At 36.2% G+C, this 24,657-nt stretch overlaps 2 protein-coding genes across 3 annotated transcripts; both read left to right on the top strand.

Annotated features, from left to right (window-relative positions):
• The first annotated feature begins 3,059 nt into the window (after positions 1-3,059).
• LOC127625909 (copine-3-like) lies at positions 3,060-24,108 on the top strand. 2 transcript variants are annotated; one of them, XM_052101355.1, is made up of 16 exons: positions 3,060-3,185; positions 13,731-13,862; positions 14,149-14,328; positions 14,837-14,911; positions 15,355-15,426; positions 16,427-16,510; positions 16,600-16,689; positions 17,869-17,967; positions 18,121-18,207; positions 19,438-19,497; positions 19,663-19,796; positions 20,134-20,188; positions 20,286-20,337; positions 20,414-20,547; positions 20,917-21,153; positions 22,721-24,108. In XM_052101355.1, the coding sequence occupies exons 2-16, from the start codon at positions 13,731-13,733 to the stop codon at positions 22,832-22,834; spliced, it is 1,605 nt and encodes a 534-aa protein (XP_051957315.1). In that variant the 5' UTR covers positions 3,060-3,185; the 3' UTR covers positions 22,835-24,108. The 2 variants fall into 2 exon arrangements, with proteins under 2 accessions (XP_051957315.1, XP_051957316.1); XM_052101356.1 differs by lacking the exon at positions 3,060-3,185 and adding an exon at positions 13,340-13,413.
• Positions 3,073-11,054, top strand: LOC127625908 (RNA-binding protein 12-like). Its single transcript, XM_052101354.1, has 3 exons — positions 3,073-3,185; positions 6,765-6,848; positions 7,599-11,054. Exon 3 carries the CDS (start codon positions 7,618-7,620, stop codon positions 10,207-10,209), a length of 2,592 nt encoding a protein of 863 aa, XP_051957314.1. The 5' UTR covers positions 3,073-3,185; positions 6,765-6,848; positions 7,599-7,617; the 3' UTR covers positions 10,210-11,054.
• Positions 24,109-24,657: the final 549 nt, after the last annotated feature.

Below are 24,657 nucleotides of genomic sequence, written 5' to 3'. Positions count from 1 at the left end.
GATTTGTTTCCACATTTATTTATTTAATATTTTATTTATTTATACATTTATTTATTTCCAAATGTATTTATTTATGTTATTATTTATACATTTCTTTAGTTTCATGTTTATTTATTTATATGTTTGTTCATTTCTAAATTTATTTATATACATTTTTAGTGAACATTTTGATATTAAGAATGATTAATTTGAGTATAATAGGATATCATACAAGCCTATATAAAAGTCTAGAAATTTGAAATGGTTCAATTTTCTCCTGGTGTGGAGACACTTTCTAACACATTCATTGCAATAAAGAAAACAGATATGATTTATTATAACTTTAAAAGCAAAAGAGATATATCCATTATTAACTCAAAAAACTGCTCCAGTGAGAAGTCATAAAGATTTGTTCACCCTCTTTAGTGTTTTGCGGTAAAGTAACAGATCACTAACAAGCATTTGCGTGAAGGCGTCTCAACAGCGTTATTGCAGGATAAACTATTTTTTTATCTCTGTTAAGCTCAAAACGGATGTGACAGATGTGCACTATGAAGCGACTCTCAGGTGAGATTGAGAGCGTGCATTCTTGATGGACAGACCACACGTGCAGGGGCGTAGCACCAAATTTTGGGCCCTGGGTACAAACCATCTTGCTGGGCCCCCGTACCAAATATGTATGTATAGAAGACTTCTAAGGGGCCCCCCCTGCCTCGGGCCCTGGGTACTCGGTACCCTTTACCCCCCAGTCCGACGCCCCTGCACACGTGTGCACTCATACTGTTTCCATGAATGTGCGCTGAAGGACCGACACTCTCATGAAACATCAGCTTTGCTCAGATATGTTTATTTGCAGTTTATTTCCATTTCTAACCATGCTGTGCTTCAGCAATGCAGAGAGCTACCGTAAATACTCTGAAAAATGGACACCTCACAATTCACACAATTTTGGCTATTTCAAAATATATTTTTGATGATGAAATCATAATGTGGGCTGCAAAAGATGGCTCGAGGGCCCAAAATGAGTAGCACTGACTAAAGTCAAAATCTTTATTTGTCACTTTGGCGGAGTGAGCTGTCAATTTTTCATCATGATACATCCAGGGGTGTAGCACCCATTAGGATGGCATATATATGACAGCTGATATAAATGATGGAAATGATTGCTCTGAAACAAGATTTTTAATCTTGTCTGCTGGTTTTGTGCATCTTTAAAAGGAAAAAACTGTCTGATCGGACCATTTTAAAAGTGCATGTACATGAAGTTAACACAAGGATTCTACTACAATAATTGATAATACTGCTTTAAATTTGAATTACAGGTTAAATGCAAGTACAATTGCATCTTTTTGTTCTTGTACATTTTTGAGACCCTCACTTCGAATTCTGAACACAAGTGGTCAAAAGAGATGCATATTATATTAAACTATGCCAGTTGTAAATGGTGATGTGTCTCGCCCAACCATGTGTGATCGGATTGCCCAAAATGCATATTAATGCCAGTTGTACAGGGCACACACACAGAGTTAGAGAGAAAGAGAGTAAAGTCACGTAAAAGTTGGTTAAAATTAAAACTGGTGCACTAGATGCTTTTCTTGTTTCTTTTTTATCTGTCAAAATGATAGACAGCATCTGGAAACATCCATTAAAGTTTCAAAAAATAATTTTCAGTTAAAGCAACCCCTGGTTACATGGATGGAGTGATAGCTAAACTAACCACAATAACATTGCTGTTATTTTTTCAAATGTGTTAATTCTCATAAAATAATTCACCACATATTAAACTTTGACTAAATAAATGTGATCAGTGGGCAGACATTTGCTGTGCCCAAAATTACTCATTCATTTACAATTCCCTATAGCCTTTGAATGCTTCTAGGGTGTGATTTTTCAGGCTGTTCTAAAGGGAACCAACCACATTGAAGCTATCTCAAATCTAAACTGAAGGAGAGTAGATTGGTTAGAAATAGGTTCATGACTTGTTGATCTGGCAAATAATTCCAAATGAATAGCTGTGCATCTCTCTTTCTTTGCCCTATCGCTGTGCTGCTGCCCTACCTATGTACTGACCCTGAATAAATGCAAGCTTTTATCACCAACATCCACCTTTTTATATTAAATATGATTAATACTTGATTAACATTTAATGTGCTGCCTTTTGTCCATGTCAGAGTGTCTAATCAGATCTGTTGAAGTTGCAGTTTGTTCAGATTGCCTGTCAAGATTTTCAGCCGAATCCCAGGTGGCTGGAGTTTCCAAAATAGTACGTACCAGTATGGTCACTCTAGGTACATACAGTTACCATGATTTGAAATGACAAACAGTGATATAAGATTTTTGTGTCATCACCCACCTCTAAGTCATTAATTGAATAGAGATCATTCATTCCCTATTTGACCTATTTGACTTAACCACAAGATGTCACTGTGGCCTTCAAGCTTCACTCTGGAGAACTCTGAGCAAGAAGAAAGCACGCCCCCTCATTACCATGTGGACAATGAAAAGTAGAAATACAGAAAAGTGGAAATAAATAAATGTAGAAATATATAAATATGGAAATAAAAACATGTATATATAAATAAATGTGGAAATACATAATTTATAAATAAATAAATGTGGAAATAAATAAACACAATATAGCATAAATAAGGACATACATGTATAAATACTAATTTATATACAAAACAATGTCATTTTATTTATTTCTAAATATATATATATATATATATATATATATATATATATATATATATATATATATATATATATATATATAAATATATATTTTACATTTCTTTGCAAATATGTTTGTTTATTTATTTTTAATATTGTCCCATTTGGTCCTCTATATACCTATTAGACTGTCGTGTCTAGAAGGGAACCGTCGATCTGACAAAGGTCTCGTGAGATTCACATGTAAACCTTACCTTATTAGAAACTAATTTTACTCTCGCGTGACTTTCCCAGATCGAGTGTTCGCTTCTAGACGCAACCTGCTACCGGACAACGGGCGTCACTGCAGTGCGGTTCGTCATTGGCTTTACATCCGTCGCTCTCTTTCCAGTCTCCCCCCATTGAACTGATTGAGCATGTGCAGCAGAGCAGACGTTCAAGAGAAAGAGGTGGGACAAGACAACTGAAGGGCCTCGTCTTATATATATATATGTATATATATATGTAAAGATCTGTTTAGACAAATAATTTCGGTAAGAACATGCAGAGTACATCAATACACACTATGTATTTTTTTTGCAGCCATACACAACATTGTCGGCATTTGGAAGTTTAGTGGAGACAGGGCCAGTGTGTTGGACAAGCAAATGACTCAGTTATGTTGGTAATGGTATTTTGATAGTTGAAATGTACAATCAGTTTATTTTCTTATGTTTAAGAAGTGTTATGCTGCTATGTGAAATTGAGTGAATAGCAGCAACCTTTGTTTTTGAGGGATGCTGTGGACGGTAAATACAGACGGCGCTTACACGCGCCATTTTGATCGCTCGTTGGTTTGCAGTTTGAATGGCTGATGACGCCATGTTTGTTTGTTTTTTTTATTATTTTTTATAATCTCTATTTAACTAAAGCATTTTATTTAGGAAAGCAAACAGTGCTGTGTTTCAAAACGTATCTTGAGCTGATGATCATACCTACCTGTTTCTATGTTATGATGGGCTCGAGTATTTCAGTTGTTTTTCACTGCAAACGCAAATAAACTTTATTTTACCCATAAACTGCAATGTGCCTTGGATGAAGCTCCTTGATTATTCGATGCTGTGGCATAACAAGTACGGTGCAACATTTAATTTGTCGTTTTGTATCTTTGTGTCAATGTAGCAGAATTGTGAACATTTTAGTTGCAGGTGTTTAAAAAGCATTTTTTTATGGTCACTTGGCCTGTTTTAGACATTCAGGTGTTCTCATTGTAATTCACTTCTGGTTCTGTTGCTTTGTTTCCTTATTTCTCTTGTTATGCCTCTTAACTCAATGTAACTTGTTTAAATTAAGCAGTAATTAAGGTCTTCTGAATGTTCAAAGCTTTTTGAAAACCGTGGTTGTTTTTTTTTTTATGTATTATTGGTGGTATGAAAAGCTAAGTATTATTGAATTAGCCTAGTTGTTGGGGTTTGTGGAGGAGAGTAAGAGATCATTTGGTTGGATCCATAAACAAACACAATTGCCTTTATGGAAAGGTGTGCATATTGTTGTAGGGGTGAACGAAGTGATGATTCCATTGTGTCAACCACACATATAGATGCAATGCTTTGAATGAAGGGCCAAGAGGTCAAAGGTTCCAAGGTGTCTCTGAATGCATAACATGATTGAGCTGAGCCATATGCTTTTGAAACTGGGATTGCACCAGATGGCTCAGAATATGGCAGTAGGACAGGTCTATAGACCAGGGCCTGAAATTCATTTCTGAAAATAAGGGGGAATTTCCCCCCTTACAAGGTTCATTTGGGGGAATTTACACACTTTCAATTCCTGGAACCAAGGCTAGAAATCAACCTTTTCATTAAGGGGCAATATTTGATTTCCAGGGGTATTTTTGCCTTTTCATTGGCATTTTTTTTTTTTTTAATATTCTAACCTTGTATAATGTCCCTGTTATCATTTTATGTGAGAATTTAAACAATTACATTTTAAAAATTGCATGCCCTGTACATTGTATATTGTGCATTGTTTCTGAAACAAGACTTTTTTTTTTTCTCATTCACATATTTCCAAACATTTTGGCTATTAAATGAACTGCCTACAAAACTAATGCACTGACATGGAGGGATTTTCTCCAGATTTTGAACGAGGAGCTTAAAAAAACTTTTTGAAAAAAGCAACTCCATGCCAATTGAATAAAACATTTAACTGTGAACATTAGTCAAAGATTTTATTCAATCACTAGAATTGGTTAATGTAAAATTATTATTGTATCATTAATGTTTTATTTCACATCAAGGCTATTTATCCAGATATTATTTATCTAAATATTATTATTATTAACTACATTGTAGAATATGGTTACATTATATTTTGTGTTTTCTCATACCTGATTCATTTAATAAATAAAAACATCCATTCCTCCCGCGCTTTTGGCTTCTAGCAGGTGAGGAGGCTTTTCAAACAGAGATATGCATAATTAAGATGAACCGAAGGGCAGGTAAGTTGGCTATAGCACAGGGAGGGACAGTGTTACTTACTAGAACAGTGTATTTTGAACAAAAGATCTGAAAGGTCATGTAATTTAGCGCATGAGCACGGTACCAAACTGCTGCGGAGCATGAGAACGAGTGCCCGTTTGTGCACAGTGGACGATACGAAACTAATTGTTAAGCAAAATTCCAATGAAGATCACAATGTATGAATTTTGAACTACTTCTTTATCAGATATTATGGGGGGGCTCCCCCCCCATATTTTGAATTTAGTGGACATTTTATCCCAGAGCCCCCATTTATTGCCGACCCTGGATGGAGAGATGTAACGGGTGTTGCAGCTGGTAAACAAAGTATTTTTGTTATTTCTGCATTTCTTGTCAAATGTGCTGCATTATGACTAATGATGGCACGCCAAGTTATGAAAGGCATCAGAACTATAGATCACTCCAACGTCATGCTTGCAATGTTTTGTTAATTATTAACAGGAGTGATAGTTTTATCACGTCGCTCGCTAACGGAGACACAGTATAGCACCATTTGCATGTCAAATTAGCAGGTTTAGAAAAGTTTACACATCTGTAACATCTTAAGTTCAGGAGCTAAGTGGCAAAGCTCCCTCACTCTGCACACTCACACTACACTCAACAAACATTCAACGTGCTGCTGACAGCTGCATATGAGAGAGAGGGAGAGACGGAGCAGATTTACTTGCGCATCATCTGGAGTTACAGTTTGATACAATACAAATACAAGTTTTTTTGATTGGTTCATCTGTATCTATTTGTTTAATAATTGCAGTGAATAAAAGTGTGCGGGAATTTCCCACGCTTGTGAACACTTGCGGGAAAGATTAAAATTGTGTGCTATACCCACAATCCCATGCTGAATTTCAGGCCCTGATTAGATTTTAATGAATTGGACCTGGTGTTGGGGTTTCATTCCCCCAGTTATCGTGGTGCTGAGTTGGATTCAAATTTTGCATGCTTGATAGTATTATACCAAGACTGAAGAAAGGTTTAATTTATTTGAGTTTTCAGGGGTTGTATGTACTGCATAGTTTGTGGTGGTGTTTGTGTTTTGTTTTTTATTTTGAAGATCTGAATTTTCTGTCTGTTTTTTGCTAGGTCTAATTGTTATGTTCACCTTTAACCTCTTTGCAGGTCAGAAATAAATGAGTTAGGCTGAACCTAGCTAGATATTTCAACTATAGAGATGTTCTTTTAACTAGTGTATTGCTACATATTGCTCAATACTTACTGACAATTCTTCACCTTATGGAAGGACACAGTCTGTAGATTAACATGCTTTTTGTCTCAAATGTAATCCCTATTTGAAAAAAATATCCCTTTATTTTGAGATGGTGCTGTTAAGTATGAACGTTTTTGTTTGATGGGGTCCTTTATGAAATACTATAAAATGAAATGCATGCGTTTCAAGTCCAATTTTAAACAGTATGGCTTTTGCAAAGCAGCTGGCCAATTTTGATGTGCACAAGTGATGATTCATTGTTTTGCTATGTTATACTAAATGGGCTGGAAGTGGCTGGCACTGATTGGTTTTCTTGGAGATACTCACTGGGTATGCTTATTTTAATGCTGTTTACATATTTTTGCCTCCATTTTATTCTTTTATTACAGTCGAGAATTGATTTTAAATGATTGCTGTCAGGAGTGGCTTGGGTATCCTGTGAAACTTGTAACGAACCAGCACTTTTGATACAGGTAAGCATTTGAGGGATCTTTAGTTCACATTAGCTAACATTTTGCAAAAAAATGCAAAAGGACTATAGCTACAAAACAAATCGATTTGGAGTCTAGAAACACATAGGCCATGATGATGCATATTTTGTGAAATATTATACTGCAGCAGTATGCATTCTTTGCAAATGGTTGACTGTTTATTAAAAAAAATATATATTTTTGAAACTATTCAATGTAGGCTATGTTTTGCAGGACAAAACATTAGGTGGTTGCTGGTTACATTTATACAGGATAGCATAAAATATTGTTCGCAAGATGTGATGTTTGCTACAGTAGTGTAAATGAATACACTTTAAATTCATCATTCAATCACCTACTAGAGACCTCAAACTGTATTACTGGGAAAAATAAATTCTATGACTATATTGCCATTTTTCAAGATTGGGTGAGCACATTAAAAAGTTGCAGAATGCATGAACGAAGTAGCCTAATTTAGTTTGACTAAATTAATGAATTCACAAAGCTCCTATACATTGTAATTAACTAAGCTGAATCTTGCTGTTTGATGGTGGCTTTGTTGTTTTAAAAGTCAAGTATGCTATTTGATCTGCTGTGATCATAATGTAATTTCTTTAAAAAATCTTTGGTAAAACTAGTTTTGGTCTTGGTGTTCATTGTCTTGTGGTTTGTTTGTTGGTTTTGTGTGTTCTGTTAACTTATATTTTTGCCTTATACCCTAGCCTCACAGTCGTTGCCTTTTGTCATCTACAGGTGTTTGTTACACCTCAGCATGGCTGTGGTCATCCGTTTGCAGGGTCTCCCCATTGTGGCTGGGACCATGGACATACGCCATTTCTTCTCTGGATTGACCATCCCGGATGGTGGTGTGCATATTGTAGGGGGTGAGCACGGTGAGGCTTTTATCGTGTTCGCCACAGATGAAGATGCAAGGCTTGGAATGATGCGCGCAGGGGGGTCAATCAAGAATTCTAAAGTGTCTCTATTACTAAGTAGCAAAACCGAAATGCAAAACATGATTGAACTGAGCCGAAGGCGTTTTGAAACTGGAAGTGCAGAGGCCAGCACAGGAAATGGCGGTAGGCCAGGTCCACCGGTCAGCACTGGTGGAAGTGGAAGGGGTAATTTGCAGACCACTGCACAAGGTTTCAGTAATACAACTTTAACCACTGTCACCACAGCGGCCGCACATGAGCCTGTGAGCAACAAGACTGTCCCTACATTTGTAACCACTACCATGGGCAACATGCCCCCAAACTTTACCAATTTCAGCAGCCCAAGTCTTAGCTTAGGATCTACCATGACCACTGCTATGTCGTCTTTGAACTCTGTACCTCCCCCTATGCCTCCCTTGCCCACCATGCCATCTCTTCCACCAATGCCCCCCATACCAGTACCACCTCCTGTGTCCACAATGCCTCCAGTACCAGCTGTTAATCCTCTAACATCAGTGCCTCAGGTCCCTCCCATTGCACACATGACACACATGTCCGCACTTCCACCATTTAACCCAGGTGTCCCTCCACCACTTGGCCCTGTGGCTGGTGGTTTAGCTGCCTCCGGTCCGCTGTCTCTCGGAACTCAAAATCCAATGTTCCTGAATCCCATGAACCCTCTGAACCCCCTCAACCTCCAACATCACTTGAAATCAGCAATGACAAACCCAGATGAGTTATACATTCATGTGCATGGCCTTCCTTTTTCAGTCAGTGACGGTGAAGTGAGAGATTTTTTTCAAGGACTAGGCGTTGAGTCAGTTCGGTTACTCAAAGACAATCTGGGTAGAAATAATGGTAGGGCATTTGTAAAGTTCTTCTCACCTCAAGAATCTTTTGAAGCCCTGAAAAGAAATGCAGGAATGATGGGCCATAGATTTGTTGAAATTTCTCCAGCTACTGAGAGACAGTGGCGAGAAAGCGTAAGCACAGGTCATGCAGAACAGAATCGACATCATCGCGGAAGCATAAACTCACCGCCTCCCTCTGGTCGTGAGAGAGATAGGTCCCGATCCCCCCACAAACATGAATTCTGTGTGTATTTGAAAGGACTTCCATATGAAGCAGAGAACAAGCAAATATTTGAGTTTTTCAAAAATCTTGACATTGTTGAAGACAGCATTTATATTGCGTATGGAACCAATGGTAGGGCCACTGGTGAGGGATTTGTCGAGTTCAGAACTGAAACCGACTACAAAACTGCCCTTGGATGCCACATGCAGTACATGGGTAATCGATTCATACAGGTGCACCCCATCACAAAGAAAAATATGTACGACAAGATAGATTCAATTCGCAAACGAATGCAAGGTACCCAGGGTGAGCAAAAGAATAACTTTGGAGAAGGAGGGAAAAGTACAAAGAACTGTGCTCACATAACCAATATTCCGTATAATGTGTCTAAAAAAGATGTCCGTTTGTTTCTTGATGGGATTCAGCTGTTTGAGGAAAGTGTTAAGGTGCTAGTTGACGGAAATGGTAATGGTCTTGGTCAGGCTATTGTGCAGTTTATGTCTGAGGAGGATGCACTTAAAGCAGAGCGACTACATAGGCAGAAATTAAATGGCAGGGATGCCTTTGTGCATTTGGTAACATTTGAACAGATGAAGGAGGTTGAGAGAAATCCTCCTCCACAGGCAAGGCGTGGACAGAAATTCCAAGGAAATTCCCATGCCCATGCATATGCACAGGTCCAGCCCCAAGTTCCACAAGCACCACATGCTTTTCCAGGATTGACAGGAGACGAGTTTAGTTTTCTCAGAAATGCTGTAACCCTTGGCAATGCCCCTCCATTTGTCAACCCTTTTTCTGCCCCAGGTAATGGACTAGCAGGTCCACCACCTTTGCCGCCACTTGGTGCAGCCTTAGCGGATATCACACGTACTGTTCCCCCACCGATGGTTGGCGGGCCATTACCAGGTCCCGTTCTAGAGCACCCTGGTTTCAGACCTGGTGGCAACAGTGCACCTTCTGGTTTTGTTGGGGCACCAGAGGCCTTAAGAGGCATAACACCTTTTGATAATGGATCTTCCCGGATAGAATCTGGCCAAAATCGTGGAGGGAGCCAAGGTCAGAGACCTGCTAATGAAAATATTAGAGGACCATCCAGTGGTGGTCCAGGTAATCCACGGCCCATCATTGTTAAAATTCAAAACATGCCCTTTACTGTTACAGTTGATGAGATAATTGATTTCTTCTATGGATATCAAGTGTTGCAGGGTTCTGTGTGTTTGCAATTCAATGATAAAGGTTTGCCCACTGGGGAAGCAATGGTTGCATTTGACTCCCACGATGAAGCTATGGCTGCTGTGATGGACTTGAATGATAGGCCCATTGGGGCGAGGAAAGTTAAGGTCATTTTGGGATAAAAAGTTATTTGTCACTGCAAATGTGTCTTTTGAAATAGTACCTAATCGGGTTGTTTTTTCCACAGAAGAAACTGACAAGTATTAGATCTTTTTTTTTTTCCCCCTCTTGGCACACAACATTTAAATTGAACGGTGTATCCAAGATTGCAGAAGTTACATGAGGTATGACACAATTGAGGAAAGACAATACTACTACTAAATTCTTCTAAAGAGCTTCGTGATAAAGACTACAGGCTTATGTGTTCGTTCATGTTGGAAGTTCTGAAAAGGGGGCATCTTAATAGTGGCTTAAGTAGATGCTAATAGCTATGCTGAAGCAGGTTATTTGCAAGTATTCTTATCACTTTCAGAATTATTCATTGTTTTGTATCTCTGCTCAAGTTTGAACATTTTACATATATGGTCTGTGTTGCCACATGAATTTCCTTTCGACATAAACCAAGTGCTGCCGTATGTTGTGGGCTTATGTCTACACTTCAGTTCATATATTTGCTACCTGCTCCAAGTTTTTTGTCAATAAAATGCAAATGTCTGTGTCTTTCTCAATATCTGTTGCTGTCATTGCTTGTGGATTGCTTTAACTTCCTGAGAAGTTCCAATACTAAGTCATATCAGTACTTCACTGTAAATGCTATGCGGTTTGTGAAGAAAATGCAGCATTGTAATGTTTTGTACATGACTATTTTACTTTCTTGGCTCTTCACAATGTTTGCAGTGGTGCTTAATAATGGCTATCTTTTTCTTTTTTTGATGATCAGTTATTAGTTTGTTTTGACGTTACAGCGCTTTTACATCTGTAAATACTTTCCAGCTGATCTATTTTGTCAATAAAATGACATTCCTGAAATGACACTTAAAGGTATTGTATTCTTTCCTTACCTTTCTTTTTCTTTTTTTCAGTTCACACTTCGAAAAATAAAGTGTTTTGCTGTGACTTTCTTGTTTCCCATATTTAACTACAGATTTGAAATTATTTTTCTCTCTTGAGGTCATTTATTTGCTAATTATAAGCTTATTCTTGAGCAAAAAGGTTAATTTGAAACATTTTGCTCAAATAATTTGTCTGTTGCATTAGGATAATGATGTGGACTGTGACTTTTTTTCCCATTAGGCTTTTAGAATTTTCTGTATATGTGGGTGAGTTAAAACACAGAAAAACATCCCAAGAAAAAAACTATGCTGTTAAATGATTGTCTTTGAAGTGGAAAACATTTCAGTTGTGTGTGGAAACAAAATTATCTTTATATAGATTGCTTATATTGAACTGCACCACATAAATCTACCATGTTCACATGTGTATGATTACTCAAACCCAGCTGTTACAAGAGTTTAAGTACAAGACTCGTGCACTTGTGCCACAGATGGCTTTCTGAGAACTCTTTATGTTTCAATACGCAAGATGCAAACTTTTGAATTTGGCTGTTTATAAACTTCGTTCTGGTATAGCTTTATAGGATGAACAGTTGTAATGAAAACTGCACTAAGGAAAAGTGTGAAATTCACTGATTACATTGGGGAATGATGCTTTAAAAAATCTATTTGAATATTAATGAAGTGATTTTCTTGTCATTTCACGTTAGCAAGCTGTGTTTTTATGCTTTTGGGTTTTCAAAGGTTTCTGCACATTTTCAATGTTTCTATCTAAGCAGGTCAAGTGGGATTACTCTCAAACATCTCTCTCGTTTTTTTGTTTTTTTTTCTGCTTGCACATGAAGCACACAAGTTCATGGGGATTTCTTTTTGAGATGAGCTTTTGTACTTTGGTTGTTGTGGAATGCTTTAAAACAGAAAATTGTTGATGGATGTAGTGCATTTCTGCCCTTTTCTTGTTCTTAAGTGCTTCTCAAGCTTTGTGGACAACATTTCACTTTGTGCTTTTTGACGCTGAGCCATAATTCCTGATAACATGTTAATGTTCAGGTAAGTTCTGACTATGGACATAATTAGGCCTACTGCTATATGCATTTAAAACTACTTGGGAGCTGCCTTAACTTTGCTGCTGGACAGATCATGTGAAGCATTGAATTTTAAACTGGATTTATTAATGAAGAAATAATGCATAGTGTTTGTGGGAAGTGTATTTATTTGTGGGAAAGGAGCTGCTATTGATCTGATGAATACAGAGTTATGTAAACATCTATACTGTGCCAAGCATAGTCTCAGTGACTCCAGCTAGCTTGTACATTTTAGATGTTGAAATATTTTTTGAGCTGAAATAAGCATTAGATTTATTTGTAAGATAACTAGCTGTATTTGCCATGCCGTTTTAAGAGTTATGCTGTTGAAACATGGTTATATAAATTATGCACACAATAACAACACAGTTGTAACAATACTTTGGTGTGTTTATTGAATTTGGTTCTAATTGTGGGGTTGTTGTTGTTTTGGCAATGCATTATTTTGTTTTACATGACTTTTAAAGACATATACCTATATATATTGATTGCACTGCGATATCAAAATGAAGTTTCTTTTACATTGTGCCTATGACCTAGTTGCTGCTAGAAAACGTCACACAAATATGAAGCTTCTGGTTGATTGCTGTATTTTTTGAGCGTCTATATGAATAGCCTACACATAGTATTTTTTAACCGTTCCAGTCAGTTTTTCACCTTGCTGTTATCACACTAAAAATATTTATTTATGATTAAGTTGTTGGTATTCGTTCATGTTAGATTTGTATATTGGAATGTGACTTTTTCCATCCGTTAAACGCACAATTAAATACATTTAAACCCGATTTGTAAGATATGTATTATTTGTACACGTAACATTGACTTCCCCCGCCCCCTCTCGCTCTCATTCTCTCTCTCGCTCTCTCTTTCCAAAACGTGCCTTGCTTTTGATCACACGAGTTCGTGCGCAGTATCTGATTACACCACACGACTGTTTTTGAAACACGAGTGTTTTATTTGCATTTTAATGTATGACGAATGTAATTTTTGCGATTTTATATGTGCACGTGGTACGACTCAGTCGACTGTTATAATTCTCAGGGCTGCTGTGGTGATTGACAGGCTTATCTGGCCAATGGTAGTGTAGATAACGTTGCTCATCTGGTGTGCTGACCAATAGCGTTTCACGTAACGATAGGAACTGACTGGTACCGCCCTACTCATTGTATATTACGTTAAAGTGTCTGGGCGGTGTCGTGGTTTTAGGCAGCTTCGAAAAAGAGAATATTTAACTTTAAAATTGTTGAGGGTATGGTAGACTTATTTTGAGTTTTCATGGTCTGGTTTGACAGCGCATTATATATTTATATTAACGTGATTTGCAGTGCGGGATTTGTGTTTTATATCACGCTTTATAATGTTTCTAGGGCGTGACTGTAGGAAATGCTGACATGTATTCCTTCAGACTCTACATTTGCCTGAAAGTGTTTTCATTTTCTGTTTAAATTTTTATTTGCGTTGCTTTTCACCAGTTCTTATTCCTAAAACGCGTTAGTAAGTATGCATTGAAGTAGGTTAGCTCGAGGACAAAACTTTATATAAGTTTGTATCTGTTGTTGTTTTCAGATGGCCATTCAGTGTGTGTCTAAAATCGAGCTCTCCGTCTCCTGCAATAATCTCCTGGATAAAGATGTTGGATCCAAATCTGATCCCCTCTGTGTTCTGCTGCAGAGTGTTGGGGAGGACAAATGGACAGAGGTATGCCATTGAAGTACACATCCCCAGGATATGAATTGGTAGATTGTTTTAGAATGTAAAGAATGATTTAGCAATACACAACACTGAATTACATTTTTTATATATATATATATATTCGTTTTTTAATTCGTTTGTACATTTTGTTAAATACATCCATATATAATATGTATCGGCTTGTGTAAAATATCAAAAAAAAATTTAATCATTATAATGGAACTAATCATCATTTAATGTATATTCTTGTTTAGTGGTCATCCCATTTGTGAATTGTATTCAATCACCACAGGTAGAACGCACAGAAAAAGTGAAGAATTGCCAGGACCCCAATTTCTCTACAAAACTTCACATTGACTACTACTTTGAGAAGGTGCAGAAACTGAAGTTTGGCATCTATGACATTGACAACAAGTCTGTTGACCTCAGTGATGATGACTTCCTGGGAGGCTTTGAATGCACACTTGGCCAGGTATGTGTATTGATACACATGCTAGTTAGTGGAACTGTATGTCATTAAGCCATTCCCAGTAAACACGGAATGTTCCTCTAACGTAAGCATTTGGTTCTCGTTTGGTTATTTTTTGAGAACCAATTGTTAACGTTCTAGGAATGTTCTCTTTAGGTTATGTTTTTAGGTCCCAGATTGGTCTGGGAACCAAAAATTGTTAGCTGGTTAATTATGGATGAAATATTAATTAACATTTATGCATTTGATAGACGCTTTTATCCAAAGGGACTTACAGTGCCCTTACTACAGGGACAATCCCCCCCGGAGCAACCTGGAGTTAAGTGCCTTGCTCAAGGACACAATGGTGGTGGCTGTGGGGATTGAACCAACAACCTTCTGCTTAGCAGTGCATTGCTTTAGCCCACTATTCAAATATTCATAACCATCTTTCAATGTTAACAATATGCTAAACTGAATTCATGCATGCAACGCAAGTTTTTTGATGTTTGTGCACCAATTTTTGCGACAGATTGTGTCGAGCAAGAATATTACCAGACCCCTGCAGCTCAAGACAGCAAAACCAGCTGGAAAAGGCACAATAACAGTACGTGTTAAAACACTTTGGAATTATTAGTAAAACAAATGTCAAAGGAACACAATGATGGTTTTACCAACTTTCTAATGACTGTTTTACAGACATCACAGTCCTTAAGCATAGCAAGGTAATTCAGTTAATTTGCATTTTTTTTTGTGGTATCCTTATCTGTAGGAGAAAAGCCAGCTTCATTTGTATACAGAACTTTTTTTAAACCACACAGAGCCCTCTCTTTGAACAAAATATTATTTGCATGTTCAAATCAATCGAATGTGTTGTAAAATAATTGCTGTAAACCACATTTACCTATTACAATGTTGCTGCTCCTTCCTCTGAGAGATGTGGTTATAGTGAAAAGCGTTTATTTCTGCATCATCACAGGAACTGGCCGTTTACAAACGCACTGCCAAAAATAAGGCTTCATACATTTAGCAATGTTGTGTTTTTGACAGATCTCAGCTGAAGAGGTGAATGACAACAGGGCTATTGTGCTGGAAGTGGAAGCCAAAGGCCTGGATAAGAAGGTAGACATAATCAGGCTCGGTTTTCTTGCATTGGTCCAGTTATATTACCAATATAATAACCAATGTATTTATACTCCATTAACCCTTAAATGCAAGGGTGTTTCAGCAAACATTTTAACATATTTTGGTCTTTAGCAACCCGGCACGCCTATCACAATTGGATCTACAAAATGCCGAGGTGTTTTCAAATTTTCAAAACATTTTCAGGACAAATAGAAAAATAATACAATAGAATATATTCTGGAATATTTTGATTGTTTTATTTTTTTATATATAAAAGAGATGATTTAACAAATATAGAACTGTATTCATTACTTCCACACAGAGATTTCATGAGACTGGCTGTCAAACATATACTGAGCAACTCATAGAATTACACAGTTGCACTTATTGAGTCTAAATTGATGCACAACTTCATCATTTCCGTAGTACACCCAAAAGACAGCAGCCAAATCATACTGTTCATGTGTTACACGCATCAACTCATTGAGTAAGAAATAGCATGTATAATATGTATGTTTACACGCATATGGAATACTGATAATTAACCATTGTCACACAAAAACATCAATGTGATAAATTTGTCATTTGTATGATTATAGTACTCATTTGTCTTGTAATAAACAAATACATATATATCCTGTGATGGTAAACCTAAATAGCTATGACAAATTCATAAAATATGATTTATGGAAGTACAAAAAATACGACACTATTACATATCACTGGTCTTAATGACCTATACACCGGTTAAGCAGTTATAATACATATATTGCAATTTTGTTACATTATTCAGAAGAGAAATATTCTCTTACATGGGGTGGAATGAGGTCGTGAGTCACTATAGACCTGTGGTATGCATTAAAGGGTAAATTCTTGCTGCAAAAATGACAGTTTAAGGGTGCATATGATACAGTACTAACTTAATTTTGTATGTGGTAGAGACCCTATTATTGTTCACTTCCCAATCAATTCTCAAATCATTCATTCTCTATATCAGGACATGTTTGGGAAGTCTGATCCATTTTTGGAGTTTTTCAAGCAAGGAGATGACGGCAAGTGGCAGCTTGTTCACAGGACAGAAGTACGTTCAGTCATTGACATTGAATATTGAGTGCACAAATTACTCTTTTGTAGATGGTAACATTTGATCTCTGACTGTTGTGTTGTTAGGTCATCAAGAATAATCTGAATCCATCTTGGAAAAAGTTCACTGTCTCCTTGCATACATTTTGCAGTGGTGACTTGAACAAACCAATTAAGGTAATAGAAACTGCAATCATTTAGGATCACTTGGATAATGATGCATGTGTATTATTTGTCATAGTGTCCTTTGTACAGTTTAGCAAATGTAAGTAGCTACTTTTTCCAGTTGCAAATGATAATTTATTTATCTCTTTAACAATTTGTGTTTCCATCCTAATTGTTTTAAGAGAACAAAAAAAAAAGTTTATAAAAAACGTTTATGCCACTTTGGCTCTTATATTAAATGTGATAAAGTACTTGCGTTTTAGAGCACACAGACAAAACGCCCTGACGAACTATATTTGCTTGCGATCGGTGGCAGATAACTTGAGGGAAAGCGTGTCATATAGTTTTGGGTGATATTGTTAGACAACCGTTTTGATGAGTGCTTTGGCTCTGGCATTTCAGAATGATCAGAACAACATTTGAGATGCTATGCCGTGATATTCTCTGAGCGAATTATGTATTCACATGACTTTTTTTGGTGCTCATCTGTATATTCCCACTTAAATTCTATGGGAAAATATTCAGTAAATTAGTTTGTGCATGCCGTCATACTGAAAAAAAAAAATGTATTCAACTCAAGTGAGTATAATATGTTTTTTTATGGGGTTTTTGGAAACTGAATTTGCATTTTGGTATTTCCATCCTGCATTTTTTTTATGCGATATCCCACAATATGCATACAAATATGTGGATTGAAACCCAGCTGATGTCACCATACTGAGACGGGAACAAAACGCTTTATTTTCCGAAAAGATAAAGAGATTCTGTACAGTTCAGGATAAAAGAGAAAAGTCAAGTAGTTACTTTTGGCTGCAGTGCTAACAAATAAATAGGGAATAATGTGAAAGTTGTCTTATCACAAAAATACGACCTTTTGAATTGGATCAGAACGTCTTTTTCCATGTAATACCCACATATACAAATCTTGGATGAATATACAGTCTTATAAGAGACACCATCAACCTGTACTTTCAGTAGTCGTAGTTATCTTAGCTTTTAGAATAAGACTTTGTCTCATTGCTAGGTAACTTGTAACGATAAGGATAAAGATACGAGCTCAGACATGAGTTGACCTGCACCACCGCTAAACTAATGGATGCTAAAGACAATGTGGTGAGCAGGATGCATGTCTGTTATTCTTCCCTAAAACCACCTCTGTTTTCTTTCTTGCTTTTCTTTGTCTTGTTGTAGGTTCATTGTTTTGATTATGATAGCGATGGATCTCATGATCTCATTGGTGTGTTTGAAACGAAAGTGTCAGATCTACAAAAAGCAGTTCATGGTTCACCGGTGAGACTTCCACCTTCACTTTTGTGCACAGCAGAACTTTTCCCTCTGTTTTAATACATTTATTTTCTATTTATTTCCATAATGCATCTTTTGTATGAGTCATCATTATTATGGTAGAAGTGAAAAGCTAAACGGTATGTTTGGATTTCGTAGGTTGAGTTTGACTGCATTCATCCAGAGAAGCAGAAGAAGAAAAAGAGTTATAAAAACTCAGGAGTCATCAAGATTAAAGATTGCAAGGTTTGAAATATCATCATCTGTTTGCTTTTTTGATAGCTTTTAAGCAGTATTGTCTTCTACATCCTTTAACCACAAAACATTTTCCAAATTGAACTTCAATTGCGTTACAGAGATTTATGATTATTGTTATTTTATATTGTTATATTTATTTTAAAGGTATTGTTCACCCAAAAAGGAAAATTCTCTCATAATTTAATCAGCCATCATGCCATCTCAGAGGTGTATGACTGATTTTCTTCTGCAGAACACAAACAAAGATTTAGGTTTAGAAAAGATTTTAAAAAAGGTTTAGAAGAATATCTTTGTTCTGTCGGTCCATACAATGAAATTAAATGGTGACCAAAACTTTAAAGCTCCAAAAAGCAAAAAGGCTTTTGCTTTTGGGTGATAACAGATCAAAACATTTTTTTGTCTCTAGGCAGGATCATGATTCAAGCTTGATTTACACTTTCTAGCACTTGAAGCATGTGCAGAGTGCGAGATGGAGCTAGGAAGTGTAATCAAGCTTGAAATCCTGATCGCCAATGAGACGTGAAAAAGAAGTTGCATTTTGGTCTGTTCTCACCCAACACCAACTAGATTGCACCAGAAGACACAGATTTAACCACTGGAGACATATATATAATTAATTAATGCTGCCTTTTATATGCTTTTCAGAGCATCACATTTTGGTTACCATTCACTTGCATTGTATGGATCTACAGAGCTGAAATTTTCTTTTAAACATTTCTGTTTGTGTTCTGTAGAAAAAATAAAAGTCATTTACATCTGGGATGGCTTGAAGGTGAGTAAATGAGAGAATTAAAATTTTTGGGTGAACTATTCCTTAATGCATCTGTATTATTTCTTACACTTGGGCTTTGAGTTTTGAAAAAAGCCCTTACCCAAAGTATTAAACGTATGCATGTAACATTATTTGTGCTATGGACATAAATAATAAATGATTATAAATTGACAAAATAGATTTGTCTCATAGACAAATCTAGAGACCAGAATATCATAGAAACCTGAAAGTGGTCTTTTTTTACTTGGGCCAGTAATAAACCACACAGAACACCCTTTAAACCATCTAGTAATGCAATCGAAACCATCCAGAACCTAAAGCATCATGCTGGCAAGTTTTGCCACTCACATCCCCTCAGAAATTTCAAAATATGATTATATACATCATTTTACACATGCATTATTATTTCTGATAACTAATTTTGCAGCTTCTTCATTCTCTTTCAGCTAGAGGCACAGTATTCGTTTCTGGATTATGTGATGGGAGGTTGCCAAATTAACTTCACGGTAAGATAAATTACGGCCCAGTATTTGCTTCCAATAGCAGTTTTTTTGGGGGAGGGGGTTTCGCAGTTGTTTACATGCACTCGTAAATGTTAAAAACTGGTGTAAATTGGCCCATATTTTTACGTGGTTAAAGCTCTAAAATAAGTGAATGGTGTTTGGTTGTAGGTGGGCATTGACTTCACTGGCTCTAATGGAGACCCCCGCTCACCTGATTCTCTGCACTATCTCAGTTCTAATGGCGTGAATCAGTATCTGTCTGCAATCTGGTCCGTTGGTTTGGTAGTGCAAGACTATGACAGGTAAGAGGGTTTTTTTTGTCTCGTATAGAGATTTTTTTCCCATATAAGTTCTATAAATGGAAACATAAAGGGCAACTGGCAACATCAAAAATTAAGTCCAGTTTTGCTTTTCACTAGTTCAAATCCATACATTGTTTTTTAATAACTAACATGTTTTGATCCAATGATTAATTGGAATAGTTGTTAAAAGGAAAGTAATGCAATATTAAAATAGTGCTTGTATTTTAGCAGTTATGACTGAAGTTTTAAGTTGTCATATGAACTGTAGTGTCATTTAGACAACTTGACCTTTTTTTATCAGTAGATGGTAGCCTTTTGTTTTTATCTTCTCTCATAGTGATAAACTTTTCCCGGCCTTTGGATTTGGTGCTCAAGTGCCTCCAGACTTCAAGGTTAGACGTTATAGGTGTCCTTGATACTTATATTTGTTCATCATCAATTGTAATACAAAAATGTAATTAACAAAAATACCATTGCACACTTGCATAGGTTTCCCATGAGTTTCCATTGAACTTCAATCCCAGTAGCCCTTATTGCCAAGGTAAGAGTCTCTGCTTTTGACAATTGAAATTGAACTTTTGTCTAGGAGTTACATAATGCTGTTTTATACCTTGTAGGAGTGCAAGGCATCATAGATGCGTACCGCACGGCTCTGCCTCAAGTCCGTCTCTATGGTCCCACCAATTTCTCACCCATTATAAACCATGTGGCCCGAATTGCAGCAGGAGCTGCTCAGCAGCCAAATGCAGCTGTAAGTAACTACAGCAACAGTTTTCTTTTTAATACCATTGTATGGCCACCACCATAATGTCACTGACACAAAGTGGTTTTATGGGTACTAAAGCATATATGATCTGTGCCGTGCCATGGTATTTTGTACCCTTTAGTACTATGTATGCTCTATGCAGATAGTTTTGGTTTTTCTCTTTTGGTTGCATTGTGTCCTGCACTTGTGCCCAACTTGGTTTGGATGTGCACACTTTTTCTGTGTTCCCTCTACACTGTTTACTCACCCTCATGACCCAAGCCATACAATTTTCTCTGTAGGACACAAAAGAAGAATTTACATTTCTTGGAGAACTTTCCCTTTAACCTCTTTCTCTTTCATTCTTTTCAATAGCAATACTTTGTGCTGTTGATAATAACTGATGGGGAGATCACTGATCTTGACCAGACCAGGCAAGCCATTGTGAACTGCTCCAAACTACCCATGTCCATAATCATCGTGGGTGTGGGAGAGGCAGACTTTAAAGCCATGGAGTTTCTGGATGGAGACAATGGAGTTCTCAAATCCTTGACTGGAGAGTCAGCGACCAGAGATATTGTGCAGTTTGTGCCCTTCAAACAGTTTGCCAATGTATGAGCAACTTAAACTTACAACCGGCTGTCGCTTTAATTTATAAATATTTTTATTTAAAGACCTCATGTAATCACTTGACAAGCAGTTTTCTTTCCTGTGTTGATTATGTATAGAGCACAACAGCGCCCGCCCACTTTTTCAGCCGTCTGGGTTCCGGAAGTTTTCCTCCCATTTTTCAAAGGCTTTTCACAAAATCCTTCATAAAAAGAGTTTTAAGCTATGAACCAAACCAAACTGCTCATTACAAACATTAAAAACTTTGATTTGAAGAAAAAACTTATTTAAAAATCTGACAAAAGACAAAAGTTATAAAAATGTGCACTTAACGTCTTTCATGAGGGTACGAACTGCAATCCCATGAAGCACTGCAAATTACGTAATCAAATAAAACAATGGAAATGTATAAAACTATTGATTTTAGGTTATTGATTATGTATATAAACTATGTTTTAAGTTTACTGCAAAATATTATTTTATATATATATATATATTCTATATATGTGTGTGTATGTATGTGTATATATATATATATATATATATATATATATATATATATATATATATATATATAATGTATGTTTGAGGGTGTATTTGAGGGTCAATCTCATGGAAGTGGGCGGTCGCTGCTGGACTTGTTTGGTGGGCTTCTTTGAATCAGATTCAGAATTAGAGAACCTCTTTGGACACAGGTTCTCTAATTTTATCTTTCTCTGCTGGTCCATGGGTAATGTAGTTATTCAATATGAATTCTGCATTTTAAACACAATTTTAAGTTGAAATAATGTGGACTAATATCTTCAACAAAGGCATATACTATTTATGAACCGAGCTCACTGTGAATCTGTCTATAGATTTAAAAGTTATCATTGAAAATCAATTTGTCTATGGGGGGGGGGATTGGAATTTTTCTTCTGGAAGCAGACTGTTGCACTCTTTTGAAACAAAGTTTGGGTGGGACATTTTTAGGGACTCTCTCTTTTTATTAAATGGCCAATAAGCGATTTCAGCCATTCTACTTTCATCAGACTGAGCCATTAAATTAACCACACCCCCTCCTTCCAAAACCCTGCACTCCAAAGATACCAAATGAGCTCTATTGTGACCGACATCATGCAGAAATGGTTGTCAAATACAACAGCAAAATTGCGCCCTCATCAGACTGTTATGAACAACATAGCTTATAAATAAGTCTCAATAATTCACTGCATCTGCAATACTATGAGAATGCCAAAAATTATTGACCGGTCGCAGAAGTGTCATTGCGACAGGTGAGAGATCTTAAGACACTAATTTCAGTAATATTTTTCAGGAAGTATGAAATTTTTTTGCATACCTTTCCATGAACAAATTGCTTACAGAACCTTTAAGTTATGAACCATGATTTCTAATTAGTCAGCTGCAGATGGTATTCTTATAATAGAGAGCATTTGATTGGACAAAAATCTTTTGTGTTTAATTTTGTCACTTGGTTATTATTATCCATAATGCAGAAAGCGTCTGTAAATTCTAATGAATTAAGTTAACTCTGTCATATCTGTTTTTTTTACCTCTTATCTTTCTTTAGGCCCAAAAAGAAGCTCTGGCTCAGAGCGTTCTAGCTGAGGTGCCAAATCAACTGGTGTCATACTTTAAAATGAGAAGTCTGTTGCCTGTCAACCCTCCCTCAATCACCAAGTAGACAGGTTTGCACCAGAGACTGAAACATACAAATCAAAATACAATGATGATAATGGGATTAGTTACAATGACTATGGACTACCACTAGAGGGAACTACAGCTCTGTGCTCAAGGAGGCAGTATGGGGACGTTTTAGTGTTGCAAAATCCACCTAGATTAAACCTGTGTTATATTTTTCCTTATTATACAAACTATTTGCCCTCGCCAAATTTTCTTTTCTTTTCAATACTTTTTTCATATATTCTACAATTGAATTGTTCTTGTTAAGCTGGAAATTAGTTTATATGAATGCTACTTTTTTAAAGATTTATTTTTCTCGATTGTTACATATTTTATATTTTATTTGTTTATGGATACAGAAATTATAGATGCTTTAAATGCCTTTAACCATGTCAAGATTTGAAATCATTTGTATGCAGGTATCATGATGCATTATAGCACTTGTGCTGCTTTTTGAAGCAGATTTAAGCAAATATATCTGTAATTTGAAATGCTGGTATATGCAATGCCCCACACATTCTACTGCATGGTAGTTATCAGAACAAGGTAAATTACTAAATGTATCCATCTGCTATGCTGCAATAATACATATGATTAGTAGCTAGAAACTTACCAAATAAATCATTTCATGACTTTTATTTTTAATTTTTTACTTAAAAAATTTTATTACCATTATGACATCATTTTGATCAGAATATATTGAGTTAAGAACCAGTTAATATGTAATCTAACTACTCAATGTATGTAATGTTTTAATAAGCCAAGGAGATGGAATTTTTCAGTTTATAGTTATATAGGCATCATACTGACTTTGGGACCATTAAGCTGCCAAATAACTTGTTTTTCAGGGTTGCAGTTATTCTGAGGACATATATGTTGGCAATAAATACTCTGTGTGCCATGTAGTATTTTAAAAATGCCATGCTGTTAATTTGATTTATGTAACGCAACTGTTTGCACCTTAATCGCACAGTAGTTAATCTGCACTTCACTAGAGCAAACAAATTAAAATTGAGTCATAGAGATATGTATGCATGAATTTAACACATTAAGCCTTATATGACCGTTATCTTGGAAGTTTTATTTGAATCTAATGATTTAAAGTAAAGGGGAATGTTGTTATTAATTTTTTTTCTGCTTGCTGTTGTTATTTTTTTGTTAATCACACGTATGTTTACACAAAAAAATCTTTGTTTTTTCTTAAGCCACCAGCACTTGTTGAAATCGCTTTTTATATCTGCCAAGAAGAAATGCTGAATAAATGGTCCATATTAACACACATTGACTCGTTTCAGTGTCTTTAGTCCTAGGATAGTCTTAAGGACTTAAGACTTAAAGTTCACTTTTTTCTTTGTCTTTTTTGCAATTACTTTTAACTAACTGGTCCCACTGTGATTTTTAGTGGATGTAAAGTCAGTTCACACAGGTGTCCTAGTTGGTTAACCATAGAAACTATGGACATATTCCACTTACGTTTGACAAACAGGAAGTGTCCAAATATGTTTTTATTCTTGAACTGCATGTTTTTTATGTCAATAATTACATTTGCACATGTAAAGACGTTGATATAAGTATACAAAAGTATACAAAAAAATGACATCATTACTTGCAGAATTTCACAACGATCTGCCATTCACACCTATTCAAAATGCAATTATAGATATATGAAATACCAAATTTAACATGTTGAAATACATTTACAGAGATCAAAAATGAGCATTTTCACTCATTTTTGATATTAAGAATGGACATTTGAAGTAGTAACCATGGAATTATTGATATTGACGTGTCTTCTATTGTTGTAGCCCTTCTGCCTCAAGGTTC

This window comes from Xyrauchen texanus, chromosome 32, assembly GCF_025860055.1.
Source record: "Xyrauchen texanus isolate HMW12.3.18 chromosome 32, RBS_HiC_50CHRs, whole genome shotgun sequence".
NCBI lineage: Eukaryota > Metazoa > Chordata > Actinopteri > Cypriniformes > Catostomidae > Xyrauchen > Xyrauchen texanus.
This window is presented reverse-complemented; position numbering and strand designations above follow the sequence as displayed.

Excerpts from the sequence above, each read along its gene's own strand:
- LOC127625908 (XM_052101354.1), top strand. The coding sequence starts at position 7,618 with ATGGCTGTGGTCATCCGTTTGCAGGGTCTCCCCATTGTGGCTGGGACC.
- LOC127625909 (XM_052101355.1), top strand. The coding sequence starts at position 13,731 with ATGGCCATTCAGTGTGTGTCTAAAATCGAGCTCTCCGTCTCCTGCAAT. Across the intron at positions 15,427-16,426 it reads CCAAAGGCCTGGATAAGAAG|GACATGTTTGGGAAGTCTGA; the intron begins GTAGACATAATC and ends TCTCTATATCAG. Across the intron at positions 16,690-17,868 it reads ACTTGAACAAACCAATTAAG|GTTCATTGTTTTGATTATGA; the intron begins GTAATAGAAACT and ends GTCTTGTTGTAG.